The sequence below is a fragment of the Haemaphysalis longicornis genome, unplaced genomic scaffold (assembly GCF_048455015.1).
Source record: "Haemaphysalis longicornis isolate Haplotype H1 unplaced genomic scaffold, Haemaphysalis longicornis Haplotype H1 scaffold_2, whole genome shotgun sequence".
Classification (NCBI taxonomy): domain Eukaryota; kingdom Metazoa; phylum Arthropoda; class Arachnida; order Ixodida; family Ixodidae; genus Haemaphysalis; species Haemaphysalis longicornis.
In genome coordinates, this window is record NW_027526295.1 from 117681574 (window position 1) to 117707267 (window position 25694).

General features: G+C 46.4%; 1 protein-coding gene across 1 annotated transcript in view; it reads left to right on the forward strand.

Moving 5' to 3' along the window:
• Window positions 1–2588: 2588 nt before the first annotated feature.
• Window positions 2589–25694, forward strand: part of LOC144167328 (uncharacterized) — a 31451-nt gene continuing 8345 nt past the window's right edge. The window contains exons 1-4 of the mRNA XM_077696621.1: window positions 2589–3073; window positions 5313–5413; window positions 18602–18664; window positions 23246–23320. Coding sequence (XP_077552747.1) covers window positions 2920–3073; window positions 5313–5413; window positions 18602–18664; window positions 23246–23320 — 393 coding nt within the window. The 5' untranslated portion in view covers window positions 2589–2919. The remainder of the gene's footprint in view (window positions 3074–5312; window positions 5414–18601; window positions 18665–23245; window positions 23321–25694) is intronic.

The window sequence follows — 25694 nt, forward strand, 5'->3', positions numbered from 1 at the left end:
CTAGGTGGTCGAAATTAATCCGGAGCCCTCCACTCCGGCGCGCCTCATCGCCTGCGTTGCGTCGGCGCGTTGAACCCTACAATCAATCAAATCAAAGGAAGGTGCCGGGGCCTCAATCACTTTTCTTTTTGGTGCGTCTCTGTCTTTATGCGACGGTCGGAGAACACAATACGAACGGCAGCAATTTTCGCTTGCCTGCCATAATCTCAGAGCATTCATCTCAATGTTGCAGGCATGGGCAGTCGCTTTGCAACGAAAAGAGAGATAACTGAATTTTTTAATGTCCCGTGTTAGTGACCACTACTTTGAGCCTGACTACGACAATGCCATTCCGAGTTAATTAAACGGCTTCGACTTGGAGAAGTGCCTAGTGACCAGAAATCAGTGATGCCCAGCGCACCCCCACTGTCTAAATATTTATCCATAAGAAAAGACCTCGATTCATGTCCACATAGAATGAACAACTCGTTCACCACAAAGTATAGAATGTGGTGAGGGAAAGTGAAGGCCTAAATGCGCTGGAGTGTGGTCCTGAAAATCGGGATATTGGTTTCCATGACGTGTTAAAGGTACTCCTAATATCTGGTGAGTGATCGATCGGCAGGGGGATAACGGTAGCGGCAATACTGTATTGCACGACCATATCACGATCGGCGATTAGACGGCCCCCAGCGGATTTCTACCGTGATAGCGGTGAGACGACCACCAGCCCGAAAGCTGAGTACCCTTACCACATAAGACATCGTCGTGTTACCTCTTAGACAAGTGCAGAGAGGGGTTCCAAATGTGCTCAACTGGAGTTGTCGGCGGATTCTTTCCTCCGCTGTGTAGTTTGTACTTTCTTGTTCGTACTGTAGATGGCCGTGAGGACGTAGCCGTTCTGATGGCGGTACCTTGCGGCATCCAAATACGATATATGTTAGCGGATGGACAATTTCGTTCCCTGTGCTCGAGCTGGTCATCCAAATGAACTCGATGGGGCGTAGGGTGCATGTTCAAATCAAGGAGATGAACACGGAGACTGGCATTGGTGCCCCGCGATTTGGACTTGCGAGTCTGAAATCGCTGAGGAGAGGGGACACAAACTCTAATATCTGCTCACCACCTCAATTCGCGGTCAATCATTGGGGTTGGTAAATGTGACAAACTTCAATCCGTTTCCGAGCCGTATTGTGATTACCTAAGACATCAAGCCTGAGAGTGAATACATTTTGGGGGATTTCCAATGCTATCATGTCGACTTTCTTCATTACACTACAAGTCGACCAAGCCCACACTTGGTGTAGGGTAGAGAATTTGCGATCGTTCTGATGATGAATGACTGCGCAAGTTGTAGCCAGCCCTCTCCCCGCACCCGTTGTTGCGATAAGGCACCGGTGGATGAGATTCAATTGAGACACCCATTTTATTTTACACAGAAACGAAACTGGGAGAGATATAATTAGGTTATATTGTCAGCTTTAACACTTGCAGCATGGGCACGTCTTGAGCAGGGTAACCGTCCACAAAATTTATCGTGTCTGGCAGCGCGCTTCAAACGCAGGTTCCGCCGCCACCATCTGGACCAGAAAACATTTATGCGAGCGCATTAGGCGCCACAACAAGCGAATATCAGGCGCCCTGCGTCGGCCTGGCCAAAAGGCCGCCCGAAAATGTCCAACGGCGAAACATTAAACAAACACAAATAAATTTCAGCCGGGCTGGAGGATTCCAAATACCCGCCCAGATTTTATCAGCGCAGATTTACCAAGTTAGTATTGTCACGTATCCAAAGACTACGCTGCTGTCTTGAAGGGAAAACAAGTTTATTTGAGCGAACTTGTGCTCCCCTGACAACTGAAAAAATACACAGGCGGCGAAACAGCAGTCAAAAAAGTGACGTCCGCAGACTAGTGTCGACGAGTCGAATACCGCGGCGTCTGCTCTCCGGGCTTTTATCTTTCAGCGCGAGTGTTTCTCGAACCGTCGATTTACATCCAGAACATTGTAGATCAACGAAGATTATTCTAGGCTATTGACGTTAGGGCGAAACGCTTCCCGTATTAGGATGAGATGACCCGTGCGGCATAAAATAAAGAATAGAACACGCCCTTCGCTTGAGAAACAGATGACGCAGCCGGGCGCGGACGGGCAGTAAAAACAAAACATAAAGAAACAAACCCAATGCATGGTTCGCGGCAATAGTCATGACGATAATTACAGTGGCTAGTCTGTTCTAAGGGATTGTCTTTGCAGAATAGGCATAGCTCACACCTAAATCTTCCACTCGCCATTACTACTGAACCATACCACGCCTGACTCAGTTCCATACTTTTTGATTAGTCAAACATTCGTGAGTGCTCAATGGAGATGCCATTAGGAACCAGTAACGTCTGCTAACATTACTCAGTATGCAGTTTGCCGCTGCCAGTGCAACCTTGCATTATTGGAGAACTACGATTAAGGACTTTTCTGCGATGATCGGTAATTTTGCTTCTTGCCTGGGTGTATACGCTCCTCTATATTTTTTCAAGCCATCTGCGCGCGTTCTTCCGTGGACACAACTGTGAAAATGGGTAGGACAGTTAAAGCAGGAAATATCCGTCGGCTTGCTTTAGAGAAACGCTCAAAATCTCATCAAAGGCATTGCGACGGGATGATAAAACCTCTCTCTTCCTTTTTTCTTTAATAATGTGACACAGAATGACATTTTTTTTTGTCTTCAAAGCAGGTGTGCACGGTCGCAACTGACTCTTAGTACTTACTACTTAGTCGAATCATTTCGCTATTGGGGCATTTTGGATTTATGTTGTTCTTGTGCAAACTGTAGGAGTCTGGAAATATTCCAGTCTCTTCACGGTGCTGTGATTTCTTTTCTTTTTTAAAAAAGCTCCTAGGAATAAAATATCTGTGTTTTGCATAAATTTGTCGCATGCGCTAATGAACTCAGGGAGTCTCGATGCAGGCACGCAGTGCAACGAGCTGCAGAAAATGAAGCCAGTTTTGGTGCTTGTCTTTGCAAGCGTCATTCTTGGGCTAAAAAAGCCCGTTCCCTTTTCGACCAAGCCATTTGACTTTTGCTACGAGCCATTGAGTGAGTTGATATTAATTACTATCTACCAGTTACCACCTGATTGCTCCACTTGTGCTCTTGTTTATATGTTCCTGTGATACCGGCAGGGCTGTGCCTTCAACGTTTTTCCTAGGTAAGATGTAAGGTCAAGGCAAATAGAGGAATCAAGAAGGTGTCTGTTTCAATTTTCTTCGATCGATCTTGTACAGAAATATAGGTGTCCGAACTATTTTAAAATAAATCAGTGAATACAGCCAACTGTGTTAAAGAGTTGATTTCTAAAGCTATGTTAACTCTAAAACTTCGTTTATCCCATCTTCAACCAGATTTCGTGCAGATGGCTGCTAGTGTAGTCATGTGAGCCGTGGTGTGTGGCGAATGTTTGCACAATTTGCAAAACATTTTTACATGATTCTGTGTTAGTATTAAAGGTAAAATTTTGCAGCTTCATACTAACTACCTTCATTAGCGTCTGTTATTTATTCCTTACAAGCAGCTTTCTTTTCTCTCAGAGTCGACGGCACTGCGTTGTCGAACAGGAGCCGAGTAGTTTTTCCCTGCCCAATGGCATCTTTCTAATAGGGGCGAAAAAGCAAAGCGCCACTCTGCCGAACTCTTACCCGTCGTGTACATTTACAGCTAACCTACATAAAAGTTTAGCCTCCTACAATACTTTCCTGTAAAAAAGTATACATTGATTAACCGATACGGTGAGTAAATACCAGGCTAAATGAACATAATTGTTCAAAGGGGATACACTACCATTGCCGTGTATTAATTGTTGATTGTGTACCTGTAATTGAACTCACAATCATTTTAATACGGCATAATAACCAGTAAACACCAGAAATTGTAGAAGTCAGCCACATTTTAAAAGCTGCTTCGGATTGCATCAGTCATCCGTCTATTGCTTTGCTTGTCCGGGGAGTCGCACACTTAGATGGGTAAGAAGCACGAGTACGGTGCCTCACATGGCATTCGTGTTGGGAGGCTAAACTTATGATGTATCTGTTATGCGGTTCTCGATGGTTTTTGTCATTTGTGTGACTAAAAGATTATTATTGTTTTCTGTACGTGCGATCGAGTGTGCCGAGACCTGTAACGCACGTAGGGCGTTTCAAATGGGCGCTGGGGTATTCATGCTTTTGATGTCTGCAACAACGAAAAACGAAACAATACATTAATAAACAAAATCGATAAACAAAAAGAACAATAAAAAACAGCCGACATTTAGGAAAATACAGATTCCACGCAGACACATTCAAGTACTCATTTTTCCCCAAGCAATCAGAGATTGGAATGCGTTACCAGATAACGTGGTTGCATGCAGAACCCTTGATGTTTTTTGTCGGCAGTATCAAGCCCTGGACCAAGTCTGAGCATTGCCCGTATCAGTTATCTATTGCGGTTTTGAGTCTGTCATTTTTGCACGCGTGTGCACGTGCATGGTCATTATACCGTTCACACATTGTCATCTTTATCCCCCATGACGAATTTTGATTCACAAAAATGACATATTGTGTTTACCTTAAATCGTGAACTGTCGCAGTTTCGCTACATCGCTCTTATTTTTCATGCCTTACGTTTCCCTTCTTCAAATACATTGTAAACGCGAAGTGTGCTTTGGATTTCTTTCTGGCGTGTGCTATGTCATTGCTCTGTTTTAAATGCGAAGTGTGCTGCGAAAGTTTATTTGAAGTGTCCTATGTCATTGTTCGGAATGTATCCCCCAATTCCTGCAAAATCCTCCACTAAGAGGCTATCAGTATCTTCTAAATAAATAAATAAAATAAAACAGTTTACGATACTGCGCTTGTGTTGTCCTCATGTATGCCTGACTCCGTTACCATGCGTGGAGTGATTGGTTTTACGATGGACGTTCTTTATTTTTGATAAGTAGTAAAATTGCCAATCCAAGGACGCAGGCTCCGTATTAACGTAGTTTAGTTCGCGCCCGGTGCATTTTTACTGTATTTTCTTCTCCCCTGCATTCTCCCGCAATGTACGTTTGTCCGCTGTTTTATTGTGGTTTGCCCTTATTAGGTACTTGTTAAAAACAATATTTTTTATTCCACTTACTTACCTAGTAAGGACAAGCAGACGGGCGTTTTGTATTGCTGCACAGGAGGTAGAAAAGGTAATTGTCAACTAGCCTTCCCACTTTGAACGGAAGAAAAATTAGTTACGGGGATTAATCCACCGTGAAGTTATACTAGTCGCAGCGTGAGTGCATACATTGCAATCTGTATTTGCTTTCCAGACCCAGTGGAAACTGCACGAGCAACGAAGATGATAACAGACATGTTCTTGTCTTGTAAACAAGAAATATTTAATCTCAACATCAAGCCCGGGGTTATAAGGGTAATTTGATGAACACGTAACTCTGTTTTCAGCTTTAAGGTATGAGTTTTATAGTGTATTCGTTGACTTCACTCAAGTCAGAAAAGATTACACAAGCTACTCTGTTCACAACTGTAGTGCTGTGTTAGGAAAAGAGCTCGATATTTAACCTTCGTGGGCGCATTCAGACTACTCAGGCTACTCTTTTTAAAACGCATACTTTGGCAGACCTTGCTGTATATTTTCAACGCTGGCGCATGTACACTACTCAGGTTACTCTTTTTGAAATGTATACTTTTGCAGACCTTGCTGTAAATTTTCACCGCTATGCATGATTTTTTAGGCTTACAAAATCATCTCAGTGCCAAGATGACCACAAAGCAGCATGAGTTTGTAGCCTTTCAATAACATATTGTTAACTCGATAGGAATCAATGAAAGAAGGCTGTTGGTTGACCAACACTTATTGGACAAGTGTGCGCTCAGCCGATTTTAAGCCGAATAACATACCTGCTACGTATTGAAGCCTTGTACGCTTAAATCTCTTTACAGACTTGATTATTCAGAAAATTAATCATTGCTGCCTGTTGTTTTGAAACTCTCCCTGGTTTATACTCGTTACATGGCTTATACGTGACAACGCTCAGCCGATATTGTTGTAGGCATGGCTACATGGCGAGCAAGAATTCTAGACGGCAACAAATTTTCCAACCAGCCCTGGACTGGTATAAAACGGTTAAATCTAGAGTAGCATGTGCGCAAAATATGTGTCTACTGTTCCTATAAGTACGTTGTCGGACTGATATACTATCTGTCTGAGCATATTTTCAACCCTCAATTCCCTTAACGTGACAAAAAGACTGTGAGATTGCCGCGCCGAAGTTGGACCAGGACTATAAAATACACAGTAGTGGGATGTGGTGAAAGGATATAAACCAGGTTTGAAACATTGCGATTTGCTGTAATGACACCAAAATGCAATGCATAAACTACTTAGAGCAGTGAACCGGGTCATGATAAATATCAAAAACTATAAAAAGACACTCATGTAAGGAACCAAACAGAAAGAACCAGAAAACGCTTGAAGCTGAGCGCAAGAAACTTATGCCTATGTCCTTTTGAGCTGTTCAAAAAAAAAGCTTTGTGGCAAGAATATTCTAATTTACTTGCAGTTATTTCAAACTGATCGATAGATTTCTGTTTTCAGAAACATGTCTCCTTATGTACAATACTGATGGTCTTAGGTATCTTTCGCCAAAAAAATTACATTTACCCATACTTCCCCCATCACCCATCCTGCACGTAAAGTCTGTTGTAAAGTAATAAATTCAAACCTTAGTAGCAGCTCATTTCCAAATCGCAGTGATCTAAAATACTTGTATATTTATTGTTATCATTCCTGTTATCTCTTTTTAATCCTCCATAAGGCACACGTCATGTTTCCAGCGTGTTTGAAAAAGTCAAGGAAGAGAAAGACAACGTGGGCAGCGCAAGCGTAGCGTGGGGTTTATGGAACAACAATTGCTGCAAGGCTTTAACAATGATTGCACGCGTGTAGTATTTCATCTGTCCTCAACATTTTGGTTTCTTGAAACCGGGAAGAAGACCGGCATATAGCGATCAACCATGAATTAGCTGCGCGACAGCAACGAGTTATTTTCGGTGCCAATAAGAGGCGACAGTCAAGGCGGAGATTGAGAATTATTAAAACCCGTCACAGTATTCGCATGACTTGCAAGAGGGGTTTGACGAACTTGTCAGGAAAAGACATTGCATTTTGCAGCCACACAAGAAGACGGGCGAGCTATGTGAACGCAACGGTATTGGTCAGGATATCTTCGACGCCTAGGGATACCAAGAAAACATTCGCCATGCACTCAGTCGGCTCCCCATTACCGTAAATTCTGTAAGGGCGGCCGGCGTGATAATTAATAATGGTGGCGCTACAGGCGAGCTGGTCTCCGCTTAACACCCGAGAATCGTGTCCAATGCTATTCGCCCAACCGCCCAGGCGGACGACCGCTCTCACGCACATGAACTTTGTGAGCTGTCCTGCCCATGCAGAAAGTCGACGCTAATAACAGTGAGCCACAAGACAGGCAGAGGTTTTAGGAGCACTTTGAGACTCCGATACCCAACAACGCACACCCTCCGGCTATCGTCAGCGTAAGAAACTTTCCCGGCTGTCAACCAACGATCGAGTGCTTCAGAAAGCTTACGCTCAGGCTCATCGCACCGAGGAAAGAAAGTGGAAACTGGTCCTGCTGCGTTCTCTACGTCATGAAGTCCTGAATTTCGACCCAGGATATTGTAGATTTAAAAGTATATTTGAGTACTTTTGTTGTAACTGTCGTAGCAGGTGGGTTCCATACCACATTACGATTACACCGACATGCGGAACTTAGAAATGCTTCCAGTCTCTACCGCAACAGTAGCAGTCGATTAAGACTGACAACAGCAGTACTTCATTTTGTATGGTATCTAAAGTTTGCATTAAGGAACACGCCATCGTTACACCTAATACACAGCAATCCCCAAATGCCGAAGATGAGATGCAACGCAAATGCCCGCCTGCAGAAAACGGCGTCGAAATAGCGTCAAATGTACTAACAATGGACAAGTGCGAAGAACACAAAATACGCCTGTCGCACACAACGACCATTCAGCGGTAGCGGTCCAAGCACAGGACGTAAAATGGGTAGGTTTCAATGACGTGAAAGAAAGGATAGGGACGTCACAATTTGACTTAGACCGAATCTGCATTTCAGAGACTGCACAAATGGCGGTCCCGTACCAGAGCGATTCAAAATCAGGCGAGAGGAATCGCCGAAAGAGTGCGAAAGTTTGCACCATTGTTCAAATCTGCGCCGTTAGAGATCACAGAAATTGGAAAGGCTGAAGAACCCTGTCTGAAGAACTAGCGAGGCATCGTCGAGAAACAGTGCCGTAAGTTGAGGCAACGCCAGTCACAAAAATAAAATTGTCGGAAATGACATGTACAAAAATCAAACAGGAGCAGCCGCAAGACAGATCCGGGAACACCGCTGGACTGGCTGTACCAATGCTACCGTAACTGCGACACACTGAAAGTGGGCTGACATCGCCTTCAGGACAAATGCTGCAATACTAAACTACAGCAGTCGTTTCAGAAAGTTGTACGCACAGTTCGTTTGTCGTCTGCTTCCATTTGGCGGCACTTTCCGGTACGGACATTTGCAGGACTGTAAAAGCAGTGCGTGAAAAAAAAAGACGTGACAGCTTTCGGAAACATTTTGGAAAAAGTGGCGAAACCGAATTGTTGCGATCACTGAATAATGTCTCATTTTCACCGTTTTTCTTCCTAACGGGGTTAAAGAATATGACAAGCACGTTCGACCGAACAGGATTGAGCTCGGACCTGCTGCACAACAAGGAGTCATCAGAAGCCACGCGGGTCTGCGTACAGCTGAGCACGAGGACGCAGGTTTGATTCCCGGCCGCGGCAGCTGCTTTTCTGATAGAGGCGAAAAGCAAAAAAATGCCCGTGTGTTCGAGATTTCGGCGCACGTTAAAGATGCCGCAGGGGTCAAAATTATCTGGAGGCCTCCACTACGGCCCGCCTCATCGCCTGCGTTTCGTCGGCGTGTTAAACCCTACTACCAATCAATCGGGTCTGCATACAGACACGAGAAACGTTCTTAGCTTCCGGCTACCGATTCATTATTCACGGAAATGTCTCAGAGCGATCGCCGTTTCTTGATGTGTAATCTTCTGGCTGTTGAGAAGCGCATAATACATACAGAGAGACTTCTTGAAGACAAAGGGGCAGTGCTGGACAAGGTACATTGGTTTCTATAAAACGCACCATCCAGGAATTGTCACTGGGGCTGTATAAGAAGGACAAGTGCATACAAAGGCTTCCCCAGCGACCCCACATAAGATATAGAATGTCACTTCGCGCAGTATTTTACTGAGAAATTCCTGAAGGAATACCGCCACTCGGCTGCTGCGACCTCGAGGTAGAGTTCGGGGAACTGGCGCTGACACCTTTTGTCGAGCCTTTGTGGGTGTAACAGCGTTTTCTTTTTTAAATTTTTATTTGATCAATTGTAGGGTGTAACGCGCCCACCTAACGCAGGTGACGAGGCGCTCCGTAGTGACTGGCTCCGAATTAATTTTGAACACTCGGGATCTTTAACGCGCACCGAAATCTTTTACGCACAGGCGTTTTTGCTTTTCGCCTCCATCACAAAAGCAGACGTAACGGCCGGAAACAGAACCCGCGTCCTCGTGCTCGCATCACAACGCCTCAGCCACTGAGCCACTGCAGAGGGTTGTTTTTAGTTCTTACATTTAAAACAAAAATTGGTTGGTGATTACGATACTCTATAATGGGATATTTGGGCACAGCATGAGTGCTTTGAGGCAGCACTAACTTGTGCGTTGCCTCGATGGCAGCGATGATAAGCCTCTGCGTCAGCGGCGGCAAGTGCGTCTCAGAAAGGGACCGCGAACTGCGTGTTAAGCGATTGATTGATTGAAAATATTTTTATTCAAAAGAAAAGAAAAAAGAGGGGAAAAATAAGGTGGCTGTCCCAATTCCGGGATTCCACTGGCCTCCATCGCCGCTATGGCTCTCTCTACCAGCCATCGCTGGCAGGCAGGGTCATCGCTGCGCAGGGAGGCCTCCAGCTGCTCCCTTGACGTGTTTGTGAGTGGGTGTACTGTTGGTATGTACTGGCATGCCCACACTGTGTGGTACGCGTCCGCCCTCTCCCGGCAGTGCGGGCAAAAAGGTGAATATAACGTGGGGTACCAGCAGTGTAATCTAGCCAGTGTGGGTAATGTGCAGGGTGTCGAACCGAAATTATTTCGGGTTCGGTTCGGGTTCGGGTTCAAGGCTTTCGGGTTCGGTTCGGGTTCAGTTCCGGCGCACCATTCCGTTCCGGTTCGAACCGGTTCAAACGGGTTCGAACGGGTTCGGAGAAAAAAAAAGCAGGCGTGTTTTTTTTCTATTAATTTTTTTGTGTTTGGTTTTCATTTTCTTGTCAGGTTTCTTTGTCAAAAACGAAGCCATAATGTAGGGTTTTTTTGTGCAAATGTTTTGTTTTGGCCAAAAATAAGCAACCCTGCAACCATTTCTTCAACTTTGTTCGAAATCTTGAATGCTTGCAGAAAGTAGTCAACCAACACATCCAGTACTTAGATCAGGGAGTCGGAAAGTCCCTCAGACAAAAAGTACTGCTCTGTCTCCATCAGATAACTTACAAACTTGCTTGAAATATGTTTCTCTCTTCCCCAGTCTTGGCGTTCTTCTACCGCTGGAATGACGTCATTACAGCGATGTAGCGGCTATTTGCCGGCTTTCCTTAAGTTGCGACTTTGAAATGAAACCACAAAAGCGAAGCAGAAACGGAAGGCGTATCTGCTGGGACGAGCATATCCCGCACTGCTCCTCTGTGCTGGCAATAGCTATAATTTTTTCAGTGCTTCCAGATGCGAAGATAAGAGTGAGAGCGTTGATCTAAACTGTTGAAGAGTTCCTTTAACTGTAAAATGTACTGCAAAATGTTTTCTATAGTAGGTCCACGGTTACAACATTAACTGAAGCGAAATGAAAAATTCGCTCGGACGCATAAGACTCCGTATTTGTATGAATTTGAAAGCCCTGCTTTTTATGGCCGCAAGTTTATTTTTATTGATTTAGTTTCTTTCATTTTTATAATTTAATTTAATTTATTCTTGGATCATAGCACTGCAGTTTTATACCCCGCAGTTGTGTTCTTGAGGAAGAAAATGACGGACGATTACGACACTCGCTAATGGGAAATTTGACTGCAGCGCGAACTGTAGTCTTCTCGGCGATGGCGCATAGATGCTGTGCCTCAGGAAGTGATCGCGTCATCAGTTAATGCACGACGGCGCGTGGCATACTGTGTCGTTATCTCGTAAGGGGTCGCCACTGTGAAGCACGTCTCGCACGGTCACGGAATTACGCCTCTCCCTTACACTTTCGCCATACTTGCAACCTCCGTTTTCCTGCTAGCTCTATCTTCGGTGGCGTCTTCGTTCTCTCGGGTACAACCAGTCCAACGCTGAGGGACTACGCGAAACCACAGGAGCGGGTGCTTAAGGGCTGCGCTATAATGCATGGCTCTACGTAGCCGCTGTGCAGCCATGTGATCCACTCCCTTCGCCGACAAGTGACGGGCCGCACATCGTCTCCAAATAATGCGTTCTCGCCAGTCTTCTGGAAGGCAAACAGGTAGCCTCCTGACCAGTGGGCAGCACACGGCTGCCTCCGACGCCTCCCCCTCGGTGCATCTTCGCCAGAATCTTCTGGTAATGGGCAGCCTCCCAGCAGACTGCCTATTGCCCCGTCCTACTAAGCAGACGACCCGTCCGTCCACAATCGTTTTAATACGTACCATTCTTTGCCCACAGCAAGGACCGTGTAACACCCTTCATTTACACAAAAATGCAGATTTCGCGGAAGTTCCACCTGCAATCGCTATAATAGCGTAAATAGAGATAACTGGTCGCTCAAAATGTCTGAAAAACTAAAAAATAAAAAAAGTAATCACCGAAACTGGCAAACCGTGTGACACCCTGCATTTCCACAATAATGAGGATTTCGGGAAACTTCCACCTGTAATCGTTATGTACGGTAAATGAAGATAATTAGTCGAACAAAATTTATAAATGTAAAAAATAAGAAAATGTAAAATAATTGCGGAAACTGGCGAACCGTGTAACACCCCGCATTTCCACAATAAGGCAGATTTCGCGAGTTAGAAATGTAATCGTTATAATAGCGCAAATGAAAATAATTGGTCGAACGAAATTTTGAAAAACTATAAAATAAGAAAAATATAAAGCAATTAAGAAAAATGGGAAACCGTATAACTGCCTGCATTTCCACAATAATGGAGATTTCGCGAATATTCCATTTGTAATTAAAGCAGCGTCAATTGAGATAATTGGTCGGACAGGATTTATAAAAACCAAAAAATTGGCTGTAGAAACTCACACTGAGGACAAGCGGCATAGGAATGCTACGCAATAGTAGATAATTGTTTGAATTTCTGCAGAAATTTTTTATTACCCTGGAGTGTCGCCATGGACAGTATCTTGCGTCTCCGCCGCCTCCCCCCTCCGCCCGGGCGTCTCGTGGCGGGCCGCCCCTCGTCCCGAAATCACGCATCCTCGCAGGAATCACCTGCCTGGCAGGCAGCCAGGCAGGCGGGTAGTTTACTGGCGAGCGGGCAGTCTTTTTGGCGGGCAGGAGAGCCTGAGCGCCCAACAACTTTTTTGGTTCGACCAAATGTTTAGGCACGCATGCGCGCATGCACCCCTGTTTTCGCACAATGAGGCAAATAATTTTGCATTTAAATAAATTGATTGGTCTGCTACGCTTTTCATGTACCTTGTTTCAACGGTGCTTTAGCTTTTACACGAAATCATTAGCACTGCTAGAAGTAAAAAACAGTCCCGCGTCGGCGTCAACCTCTGACTGTCAAGCGTGGCTGGTGGCGTTTAAAGCGATTTCATTCTGCTTATCTTTCATACGCTAACGTACCAGTTAGAAAGAAAGAAAGAACGGCTTTAATGACTCATTGGACGCCGTGTACAGGACGGCATTGGATAGGGAACCACCGGAGATATGAACTTGCTAAATGGCACTTCAGCGACAGGTGAGAGCGGTTGGGCCCTACGAAAGATAATAGCTGAGTGAAGTCACAAGCAGCAGTAATTATCCCTCGTAGAGAGAGGGAAAATGAACTTTAAATAAATCGAGGAAAAGTTTCAGAGAGCCGTCCTCATTCAAGGGGTAGAGTCGACAGTCGTTTCCATCAAGAGAAACTGATCTTCCAAGCCGGAGATGGCCAAGGCTTTCTCCCAAATCTTTATGGAAACGTGTAGGTTAGGGGGATCGAGGGTGGACTTGTCGCAGCCGCCTACTGTGTGTATGAGGTTCCCAGGCTCCCCACAGAAGCGACGAAATGGAGAGAATTGTGTCGCGTCAAACAGGTGAAGACTGGTGATGTGTGGAAGGTGTTAATCCGCAGTGCACAGAATAATCTTTCCTGGTTATTCGCTAGTGATTTGGGCGGGAAGGAATACGTTCAACGGGAGAGCCTATAGTGCTAATTAATTTCCTGGTATGATGCATGCGCTCGGGCTCGGCTTCATCAGCGCTGGCTAAGCGGGTCAAATGTCCAGCCACGAGGTTGGTGATCTTGTCTGCCGGCGATGCCAGTATGAGCTGGTGCCCATACAATCCTGGCTGGTCTCGTTGGTGGTCTCTGCTTGTTCATTCGAAGTGTTGTAACATGCAATAGACTGTTGGCACAGTTGCGCCACGCCTGATAAGAGTCTGTTATGAGATTTTGGCGGCCCTTTGGCTAAGCGCATGTGCTATCACCTCTTCCTCAGCTTGGAAGGGGCTGTGTTCGGGGCTTGAGATGCTACACCTGTGGAAGGCTGCAGAACGGTAGCACGAAGAAAGAGAAGGTATCGGAGAATGCTATCGGGTGTCTTTCGCATCAAACCAGTTGATCGTTCCTTTTTTTTTTCTTTCAGTTTAGTTGCTTCCTAGTCTTACCTCATATATATACACATTTTGAGAACCTTTTGGTGAATACAAGGCATGCATTAGGCAATTAGGTTTTAACTTCAGTGCGAGATGTAAATCGTACGCCAGAAATAACATAAGAGCGTAATACGTGCATAAAAAAGGCCTTTTATAGCATTCAGGTGGTCGACACGCAACTTTCCGGCTATTTTGTGCGTAACTAAATTTCCTGATTGGTCGAGAAAGAGAATGCTGCAAAATTTACAAATGCCAAGGACCCCAAATCTATCATGTTTGGTCCAACCCTCTAATCCACCTTAACTGACCCGCTAATTCCTCTAATCCATATTAATCAACACCGCAGTCCCACTGATTCACATTAGTTCATTCACTCATCTCACTAAACCGCCCTAGTCTACCCGCTAATCCGCGTTAATCGACTTAATCCATGCATCGAAATGCTATCGCATTTACTTTAAAAGTGAAATTGAGAAGGCCCCAATTTTTTTTTTCAATTCTCATGTTATCCTAGGGCAGTAACCAAAGGACACAACGGCACTGTACAAGAAAAAGTGATGGTGACGTAGAGAACTGTGAGTGTTTGTGTCTCAGTGCTGTTTTTATATAAGGGCCCACTCAAACTAAAATAAGTGGAAGATACGGATTTATTGTTGATGGCGTCCCTGAAGGCCTTCGCAAGCTGACACGGATGCATTCGAATTAACAACATAAAAAATTCACACGATTTTAAACACACTGCAGGTAGAAACCATAAAGAATACCCCATGATATTTTGCCACGGAATATGCGTTCTAACTTATGTTATTGTGAATGCAAAAAGATAATTTGGGGAGACGGGCAATACCAAAAGCAAACTAATAGTGTATACGGACTTTACATTGAATTTAGGGCAATAATAAGATGAGAACCTTATGGGCCTTGGGAACTGCAGACTATGCAAAATATTGCGTGGTGCCGTCTGGCGAATGGTAAAAATATCTTCGGATGCAAGGTAGGGTACCGGGATGGAAAACTAGAAATCACAGTTTTCAGGACCCGGAACCGGTTCGGAACGGTTCCTTCAATTCGTTCCGGTTCGGGTTCAGTTCCAAAATGGCGGAAAAAATACGGGTCCGGTTCAGTTCCGGTTCCGGGCAAAAATTCGGGTTCGGTTCCGGTTCGACACCCTGGTAATGTGTCTGTCTGCAATCTCCTGAGAATGTGCTCTTCGTCATTACTGAGGCTTTTGTACGGTGGTGGAAATGTTCTTCTGTAGAGTCTCAATATGCTCAAATATTCGGTGAAGGGAACGCTCACCATGTCTAAGGACGGGGCTTGGTACAAGGGGGCCGGGATAAGAAGACCTCGGGCTGTGGCATCTGCGGCCTAATTCCCCTTGTGACCCCTTGTGACCCGTGTGTCCTGCGTCCATATGATGAGCACATTTTCCGGTGGGCGTTTACGAAGAATTTGGTGGGTGATTTTGAAGACATTGCCCTGTATACAATTTCTGCAGGCCTCTTGCGAGTCAAATAAAATTATTGCCCTGGGGTTGTAAGCGATAGCTAGGGTGATGGCTGCTTCTTCCCCCTGGGCGGCTATTTTTGTATTTAGGGTAGCCGAATTTACAACTCTTCCATCCGCGTCGTAACTGCTGCTACCATATCGTCCTTTTAAGGTCCGGTGAGGTCCACGTATAAAGTATTCTGGTTGCTGCCCCATAGTCACCCTAGGTACTCAGCCCTGGCTTTCCTTCTCTTCGCGTTATGTATGGGAGCGAATGCACATCACAGACACGCGCACAACCCCACGTTTTCACCAAGCGTCGTGCCGTCGAGCGCTTCGTGCGAGCACGGCATACTGCTCCCCCACGGCACCCTTTCGGAAAGCGCTGGCTCGCGCCGCCACTGCGAACCGACCTCCCCTCCCAATTTCACGACACTATGCTTCTATGCCGTGTTTCACTCGTCGGTCTTCCCATCTTTCGCTTTATATTTCACTCGTTTGTCTTCCTATCCTTTAAACGCCCGTGTGTTTGATATTTCGGCGCATGTAAAGATCCCCAGGTGGTCAAAATTAATCCGGAGCCCTCCACTACGGCACGCCTCATCGCCTGCGTTGCGTCGGCGCATTAAACCCTACAATCGATCAATCAATCTTCCTATCCCTCGCTTGTTTCGACGACGGCGACCCGGTTTGGCCATTCACGGGCGACAAAGGGCTGCGCCCTAAAACATTTTTTTTAAATCTTTTGTGCGGGTTGTTTTTGTTAATAATAGTGGCTTAACATCCTCTGGGGTAGTGTAAAGCCCCTAAAATTACTAAGGCAGCGGCTACTGCTCGCTTCTTCTCCGCCGCTCTGCTCATGTTTACTTTGTCGTCTCCCGCAGCCCGGCGCGCCCTTTAACTTCGCGACGGTGCCGCCGTCTTTGTTTACCTCTTCCGCCTAGACGCCCTCACTGGTCCACTGGGATGCAGACTGCAGACGGTTTTTCTCGCAGTTTGCTCTTGTTTCAGTGCCCCAATCGCATTTTGGTGGCATTTATAGGATTTCTAGATCCCAGTTAACACAAGGAAGGAAAGAAGCGCTGGTGAAGGAGAAAGGCGCCGATATCATCAGATGGCGCTACCTTAGCTATTTTAGGTGCCTTAGGGTGGGGAAGTTTTGTGCTCTACGTGGAACCTTAGCATGACATGGCAGAGGAGGCATCGCGCCACCATGCAAAGCAAAATGCGAGGCGCTCAACAAGAAAAGCGACGATGCGGGTGCTTTCCATCGTCATGAAAACAACTAGCGTTCACATCGGAGCTCTCACTCTGCGGGAAGACATCTTGAAAGCGCCAGGAGTGGCACATCACCGCATAATTCTATGAGGAGCCTAAACTTTCATATACCTCATGAATGAACTGCGGGACTCGCTGCAGTCGCCCCGTCCTAAATCGAACTAGCTCGACGTGCGGCAAATGAGCATGGAACTCCGAAATGTGATCAATATAGTGCGGCAGCTGAAGGAACTGTCAAACAGCGAACAAGTCCGTCGTACGAGCTCAGGTAATTCAATGGCTTCAGCTCTGTGCTGCTGGGCGCCACGACACGGGTTCGGTCCTGGTCGCGAGGGCCATTTTTGAAGACGGAAGTCTTTCTTGGGCTACTTAAACGGGGAAATTTCGGTCTGTCTGTATGTCTGTCTGACTAGATTTAACCACGTGGCCAAAGTCAAACAGAAGTTCCGCAATAGTCTTATATACCCAAAGCCAGCTCCAAACGTCTACGTCCGGTGGCAACGTCCATACTTGTCAACATTGTTGTAACAAGAACAAGACATTACGCAAATATAAGATAAAAATCACTACATTAGTAACGTTTGCAGTGTTTCCTTGTTAAAAATTTCGTGGTTGCTCGGTGTTTGCGATAACAAGGGAAATACTACATCTACTTCAGAAAACCGACGCCTGCTGTCGCGCGCGCCTATATAGCTCGTGACAGCATTTTAAGAAATGAAACGGCGACGGCAACAAAAGGTTCCACTAGATAGGTGTCACATTCTGTTTGCAACGCACGGGGAGAAGAGAAATGGGGTTCCATAAATATTGTAGTGGAGTGCCTCGATTATCGCGCGTCTCCGCCGTACGGCTGCGCTGCCATCTAGGCACCAGACTTGGTGCAGTGTAACGGTGTAAATTTAAATTGACCCCAGCAAACCTCTAGCGCGTTTATCTTTGGAGGAACGAGATTGGAGAGGAACAGCATGAGAGGTGAGCGAGAAAGAGAAGGGAGGCAGCAGGCATTCACTTGGCAGGGGTGACAGTGGACTATCGTCATTCGTCGACATTTGCAACGAAACAAGACGATAAGTGGCTATTTTGTATGTGGAGGCGAACTATGAAAACGCCTTCGTTTCTTGAGTTGGGGGCACGTAACAGATCCGCAGGTGGCCGAAATTGTTGGTTAGCTGTCTACTACGGCACATCTTGTGTACCCCAGACCTACCTTCGGCTGGTAGAAAAGTAAAATTTTTTAATGTTAGTTTTGTGTTGCGGCGCTTGTGCATAACGGAGGTAGACGCGAACACTGCGGGAATGGGAAGACGCTGGATGCACCGCTGGAATAACTGGCGTTTTGCGCCAATTTGGCATGGCAAAAGAAGGCAGCGCCGATGTGGGTAGCCTTAGGCAAGCAAGGGGTTCATAGAATGACGGTGAAGTAAAAGTAGCGGCTACAAGGCGTTCAGAATGATCGCACACGGTACGAGCTTTTCGCTGGTTTAAATATTCTTCATAACCACGATCATCTTTGCAACTGTGAATTGTATCCTGGCTACCCAATGCACCGTCGTACAGAAATCCCCACGTTTCTGCAGTCTGCTCACATTTACCTCTTCTTTCTTTCACATCCCCTAATATTGGCGCGCTTTTGTCTAAAGTGAGAAGCCGTAAACTTTCACACTTGAATTGAAACTTTTTAAATAATGGTAAAAGTGCACGTTGTAGTAGAACTGCTAGTTGAGCTTTCCTCATTTTTGTCGGAGTTTGAAAACGAAACGCGGCTACTTAGCCACGTGATGTGCTTAAACGCTGAAGTTAAGATGATATATATTGAATTCATCCTTCGAACCGGTTCTTGCGCACTAAGGAATAAACCATATATCTTTGCAGGAGTCTTCTGCTCTGTGTATATCTTTTCGGTTTTGCTACAGCCTTGCAGAGGAAAGAACCAACGTAAGTGCATACTGTGATTTTGTGGCATTGAGTTATACCCGTACACATAGGTTTAAACGACCTCTGAAACAACGTCTGCTGTGAGGAAAATTTAGGAAGCAAATAGGTGCAAAAAATAACCCCAATTTTTTCGCAGCAGAGGTCGCTTTTCTTATCAAGTTTTCGGCGTCCCATTTGCCTGAAAGGCATACAAAACAAGTAACATGCATGATTACGGACCCAAAATTTAATTCAAACTCAATTCAATATTTTCAATCATGTGTAGTTATGCAGGGTTCAAATAGGAAATTCGAATGGCATCCATTATTGCGTACACATAGCCCAATACAACCTAAATTTGTTACATTCAACCATGTGCAGTCATTCAGTGATTAAAAAACCTTAAGTGTACAGCAAGACTCAGTGCTCATGCATCCCGTATTTATTATTATTATAATGATGTTTTGAAGTCATCTGTGGAACAATTGTAAACATAGGTTTGTATGCAGATGATTGTATGTTGCACAACCACATTACCACTTCCCAAGACAAGTGAATGCCTAACAATGAATTATCGGTAATTTGACATTGAATTGACACGTGGTATGTGCCCATAAGTTACCACAACATTGTAGCTATGACTTTCTCGAACTAAAACCAGCCTCCCAGTTTCCCTTTTACTTACAATGGGTGCTTCCTAGTTCATGTTAGCAAATTGAAATATCTTAACCTCACATTGTCACCCGACCCTAAACACGGCGGACATGTATATCAGATAAGTTGCCACGCTGTACCGCAAATTGACTACTTATGGCGTAGATTAGAAACCTCTACAACACAATGCCAGTTAACTAACTACTTAGCGCATAACGCGGAATACTATCTGTGCGCAAAACGCGTAGCACAGATCCTATGAACATGGTACCCTCCAGATCTCTCCTCGACTACTTCAAAATTTTGTTTTTCCGCGCACGGCTAACTGTGGAGCGAACTTGACGAGCTTCGCGTAGAATAAACACTGAAGATGTCAAGAAGAACTTTGGGTGTTACAAAATTGTGTTCGGTGCTTGCTTTTGTTTTTTGTTTGATTTTCTGTACCCACTCCTGCAATGCCCCGGCCACGGAAAAGCGTATTTGTAAATAAATAAACGAATTGTAATGGAGATTGCTTGAAGGGCTCTCGCCGTCCAATCCCTCTTCACCCACCGGTCAATCCCCGAATGAGCATGTACCACGGATCAACGGCTGTCATCACCAGTGCCTGATCGCGCGGCTCGAGTCGAATGCTCTGGCTGGTTCACCTTGGACGGTTTTGTCTCTTGATCCCTGTCTAGCGGACTCTGTCTTCCTTCCAATAAACCCCTTTGCAATTGGTGGAGGAGCCGGGGTTTGAGGTAAACCGTCGTACAGCCTGTAACTCCGCAGCCGGAAGCTACCAATGCCCGTCACACCCATGGCCGCTGCCGACCAACCGCCTCCACAGGTGCCATCGGTCATCTGCGCTGGGGCGCTCCGTCAGCGCGACCCGCCGTTTTTCAGCGGTAAAGGTGACTATGACGTTGAAGATTGGTTGTCTTCTTACGAGCGAGTTAGCGCTTACAACAAATGGGACGACGCTACCAAGCTGCACAACGTCCCATTTTCCCTCGAAAAACCCGCGATCTTGTGGTATAACAACAACGCAGCGACCTTGAAGACCTGGGCTGACTTCAAGAACAACTTAACTCGTGACTTTGATCGACCCGCCGTACGGAAACTGCACGCTGAACAACGCCTGCCTACACGGGCGCAACTACCGGGTGAGAACTTCACCAGTTACATTGAAGACGTTGTGGATCTTTGTCGGCGCGTCAACTCCTCCATGTCCGATGATGACAAAATCAAACACATCATGAAAGGAGTGGACGACGACACGTTCCACATGCTTGTGTCCAAGAACCCTCGATCCGTGACTGAAGTGATTGGCCTGTGCCAGAGTTTTGAGGAACTGCGCCGGCAAAGGGCCTTGGTTCGCCATTCATTGCCGACCACGGAATCTCTCTCGAGCCTCACGTTCTCTTCGAACCAATTGCAGCTGGAGGCGAAAATCAAAGAATTTGTCCGCGAGGAGGTAGCACGTCAGCTATCGCTGGTGCCGTTTACTGAGCAGGCTTCGTCCAGCCTGCCTTCTGCTCTGCAGGCGACCATCCGCGAACAGGTTGCCGAGGCACTCCCGCCTGCTAACGTCGCTACCGCAGCGGTCGCACCCCTGGCCGTTCCGCAGGTGGCAGCTACAGTCGCGGCGCCGCTCACAGCTACAGTCGCTGCAGCTCCAACAGTCATGCCAATGACGTACGCCGACTGTCTCGCGCAGCCAGTGCACCCATCTTTTCGGTCGTTTGGGCCAGCGATACCAGCAGTGGCACCTCCCACTTTGCAGCCCGCTCCTCAGTTTCCACCGACCCGAACACCAGCTGTGCCGTACGGTAATCCCTGGCGCACTCCCGACAACCGGCCTATATGTTTTTCTTGCTGCTGCCCCGGTCACGTTGCCCGTTACTGCCGCCGTGTCGCTTCATCTCCTCGTGTGCCCCAGACGTCCGCCTACGCCGCACGACCACCACATCATAACGTGTCCTCAGGACCGCCTCCAACCTCGTTTTCCGCCAACCGTCAGATCTTCGAAGGCCGCCGATCGCCGTCACCCCGTCGCCGCTCCCTATCCCCCATGCGCCGCCACTCCGCCCCCACTCCAGAGGGAAACTGATTCGCGCAGTTCCTGAGGCACGACCTGCGTACCCGTCGAAATACCGAATAAGCCCTCACCTACCTCCGCAAAATGTAATTGACGTGTTAATAGATGGAGTACCTGCGCTGGCGCTTGTTGATACCGGAGCAGCCGTGTCGGTCATAAGTGCTAAACTGTGTCGGTCGCTGAAGAAAGTTACGACGCCACTTCTGGTACTTTCTCTCCAAACTGCAAGCTCAGAACATGTTGCACCTTTGGCTGCGTGTACTGCTCGGGTCGCCATTCAAAATATTCTCTACACGATTGAGTTCACCGTCTTGCCCATGTGCTCACACGACGTTATTCTTGGGTGGGATTTTTTGTCGAACCAGAACGCCGTAATTGACTGCGCCCGCGCCGAAGTCGAATTCTGTTCGCAAAATGACGCTCCGACCCCGAACGATTCCTCTACTAACGGAGAAAAGCTGGCCGTAGACGAAGACGTGGATATCCCGCCGCAAAGCTCCGTTCTTGTTGCCCTTTCCGGCAGTACTCTGGCGGATGGACCTGTTTTATTTACGCCATCAAACGTTTTCGTTGCTCGCAAGGGTTTGCCGCTTCCGTTTGCTATGCTGACACTCCTATCTGGCCGCACAGCGATGTTTGTTTGCAACCAGACGACCCGCCCCTTCAGCTTGCTTCGTGGGGAAACTGTCGGCAATATTGAACCTGTCGAATCCGTCTTCAGCCTCGACGTTTCCGACAACGCACCTTCACAGCAGCTACATTCGCTGAACGCGGTTGGTCCCACCGATAAGCCCACCTCTGACGACATCTTCCAGACGTCCATCGCTTCCGATTTAGACCCCCCGCAACGCAAAGACCTTCTGGCTCTTCTTAGGAAGTTTCAGTCTTCCTTTGACTGCAAGCAAGCTCCTTTGGGCAGAACATCCACGGTCGCCCATCACATTGACACAGGTACCCACATGCCGTTGCGACAGCGAACATATAGGGTGTCGGCTTCGGAACGTGGCGTGATTAGTGAGCATGTTGATGATATGCTCCGACGTGGCGTCATCCGACCTTCTCAAAGAAGAGCATGCACAATAGGCAATATGTTTGCACAAGTTTACCTGAACAAAGTAAGCTATCGTCCATGTGTATCAGGGTTAATGTTACATAAAAACAAAAAAAGCATGCTTTACCTTCTTTTCAATGCCCATTAGCGTCAACATTCCACGGGAGGGGGGGGGGGAAGCGAGCGAGTTCAATATATACTCAAATCCTGCGGCTGTCGCTAGCTTCGTTGCGAGCAAATTGACGGTTTCTCCTTGCACGGACAGTGTGGCCCAAAATGAAAGAAAAATATCTCTGCACACGTGTAAGCAGGAGAGAAACAGCAACGTTTCATTTGCTGTACTTTGTGGAAAATATATCTTTCGAACTTGTCCAAAGAGCCGGCTATCATAGAACGGGCGTTGTCACGCAGTCATCAACAGGCGACCTGTGCAGCGGAAGAAGTTGGAATTAAAAGCTCCATTGTTATGACAGTTTGGCTTTTGCAATTTCTTTACCTTCCACCCAATTGTCTCCTCCAAATTTTGAGATAGATATAGAGGCTTGAAATGACGCGACTCGTATATGTGCGGCCAACGAAGCTGCACAATTCGTATTTCCTTTGTTGAAGTATAAACCCTTGTGATATTGGGCATATAACACCTTGTGATAATGGACTGGTTGTATTGGTTTTATGGCGGCAAATAATTTAAAAAGCGCTAACTATTCTATTGTCCTAAAAGATCATTTTTTTCTTTTAAAAAGAACGCAATTATTTGGTAAAACATGCTTTTTGTAGAACAAGACTGAATCCTTGTTTTTTTTTTCTTAAAATGCAGAACACTGCAGCCATGGCTCAATATGCATTCAAGTGTTTCCAGAAATTTGGGGATGCCGCCCTCACAGTTAAGTCGGTGAGTACCTTTCGGATTTTATCAAACCGTCACAAAACAGGAAAACGGGCTGTCACGTGTCTCGACCGGCACAGAATAATAAACGAGGGACTCGCTGCAGATTAAGTACACATTTACCTGAGCATAAAAAAAAAACTTCTCACGAACAACACTGCAACCAAATTTGCACCTAGACAAATCCAATTAACTCTAACCAGATAACGCTAATTGGATGGCGGACAAAATAAATTATCCTATCCAAAAAAGTTCTACTCATTCCTGTAGCTACGTCTCCCTAGAGGACGTGCCTACTGCAGCAACACGTGACGAGGCGCTGTAGATCCGCAGACGTTACGAAGTGGGTTAGGCGAAGCCGCTTTCACCCGCCGCGGTGGCTCAGTGGCTAAGGCCACGGAGCAAGATGCTAAGGCGTTGCGGTGCTGAGCACGAGGTCGCGGGTTCGATTTCCGGCGGCGGCCGCTTTTCTGATGGGGGCGAAAAGCAAAAACGCCCGTGTGTACGAGATTTCCGTGCATGTTAAAGATCCCCAGGTGGTCGAAATTAATCCGGAGCCCTCCACAACGGCGCGCCTCATCGCCTGCGTTGCGTCGGCGCGTTAAACGCTACAATCAATCAATCAAGCCGCTTTCATATTAATTCGCTTTAACAGCTTAGCCTCTGTTAGTCGAGCCTTTCCGTCCGTTTGCTGAAGCTTGTGCGCCACGCAGAGTTTACCGCACCCGCCGCCAGCAACAATCACTAAATCTGGGACCGGCAGTGATCCGGATCCTCGTCCCACCAATACGGCGCGCAGTGGTCTCGCAGGGCGAGCCCTTCGTCCTCCATCTAGCGAGGGAGAGAGGAGGAAGACTTCTAACGCTGACGTTTAGCTGCCGATTACTTTGCGCGAACAGCCCAATTTGCGCGGCGTTGTGCTTCCGTTCTCGGACGAGCGCGCATCGACCTTCAAACCGATACAGGGGAACCACAGCCCGGCTGTTTCGGCAGATTTCACTGTGAGAGTAACTAGGATATTTTTATTTAATTATTTACTTTTTAATTAATTTTTATTTATTTATTTATTTATTTATTTATTTATTTATTTATTTATTTATTTATTTATTTATTTATTTATTTATTTATTTATTTATTACCAGGGCCCACCCGGATTATATGAGTCCAGTTGTTTTACATTAAAACATATCTCAACAACAGCTATGAAGAATAGCAAACCCACACAAATAATAGGGTGCGCAGTTTTGAGAAAAAAATTTGCGAGGTAATGGAGGCTTCAACAAGACTCCGTGTAAATAAATATGAAAACTTTTCGTATTCAAGGCTAGCTACAAGCGTTGTTCCAAGGATGTCCCGGTTAGGGTGGCTACGTGAGTTGGAAACAAATTGTATTCAGTGATGCATTCGATTCACTAAGTCTCGTTTTTCCGCAAATGGGGCAAGCTGTAGTCGGAGAATCAAGCGGAGAAGAGACAGGAGGGGTAGGACGACTGCAAATCCATGCAAATAAGTGATCTCTGTCATATAAAGGGCAAAAGTAGGATAGGCAGAAGAACATTCTGCATGGTGAGAGGGGCCAAAGATTAAGGGGTTCAGAGATAAAGAAAAAGATTAAGGCCGTCGTACTACCTCCCAGCCAAAATAGTACCCTTCAGTCGACAACTCTGCACAGCAAGCAGTTGACAACTGGAATTTTAGCTGAAATCAGCTGAAACGCAAATTAAAAATATACGTTTTTTTTAATTTTACTGATAGTTATGTTTGTTTCATAACGCAAGTCCGGTGCGCAATTTCTCATGTAAGTTACGTATATAACAACATTATTAAATTAGCATAATACAATATAAATAATAATTTTTTTCGGTAACCTAAGTCTTCTTACTAGCTTTGGCACGAAGGTATTATCAGAGTCCTTTAATGCTTCTCTGGTAATGAAACTCCCGGCCAATTTTCGTACGGGGACAAAGGCTACCGCGAGGGGCGCCACCGAAGATCGGAGAGCATCGGGTGGCCGCCGCTGCTCTGTAGCCAAACCGGCAGGCAGGAACGCAGTAGCAGCATGCCCGTTCGCGGCAAATTTTTTCGCCACTCACAAAAATGACGAGTCCATTTTAGCGGCCCAAGACACGTAAAGCGAAAACGCACTGCTGATAAGGCGGCGAGCGTCTGTTTTATCTTTCTTACTTCGTTGTCCGTTCCCTGCCGAGCGCGCTCTGAACACGCCCCCGGCTGCCCTCCGATCAACACCAGCGCCGCGGCGCGGCCTCCCTTGGCAGCGTACGAAGCTCTCCCATAGCGTTACGGCGAAGTTTCATGACCAGAAAGGCATTGAAGGGCTCTGGTATTACGTCGTCCCTTTTTACTCATCACACTACGCCAC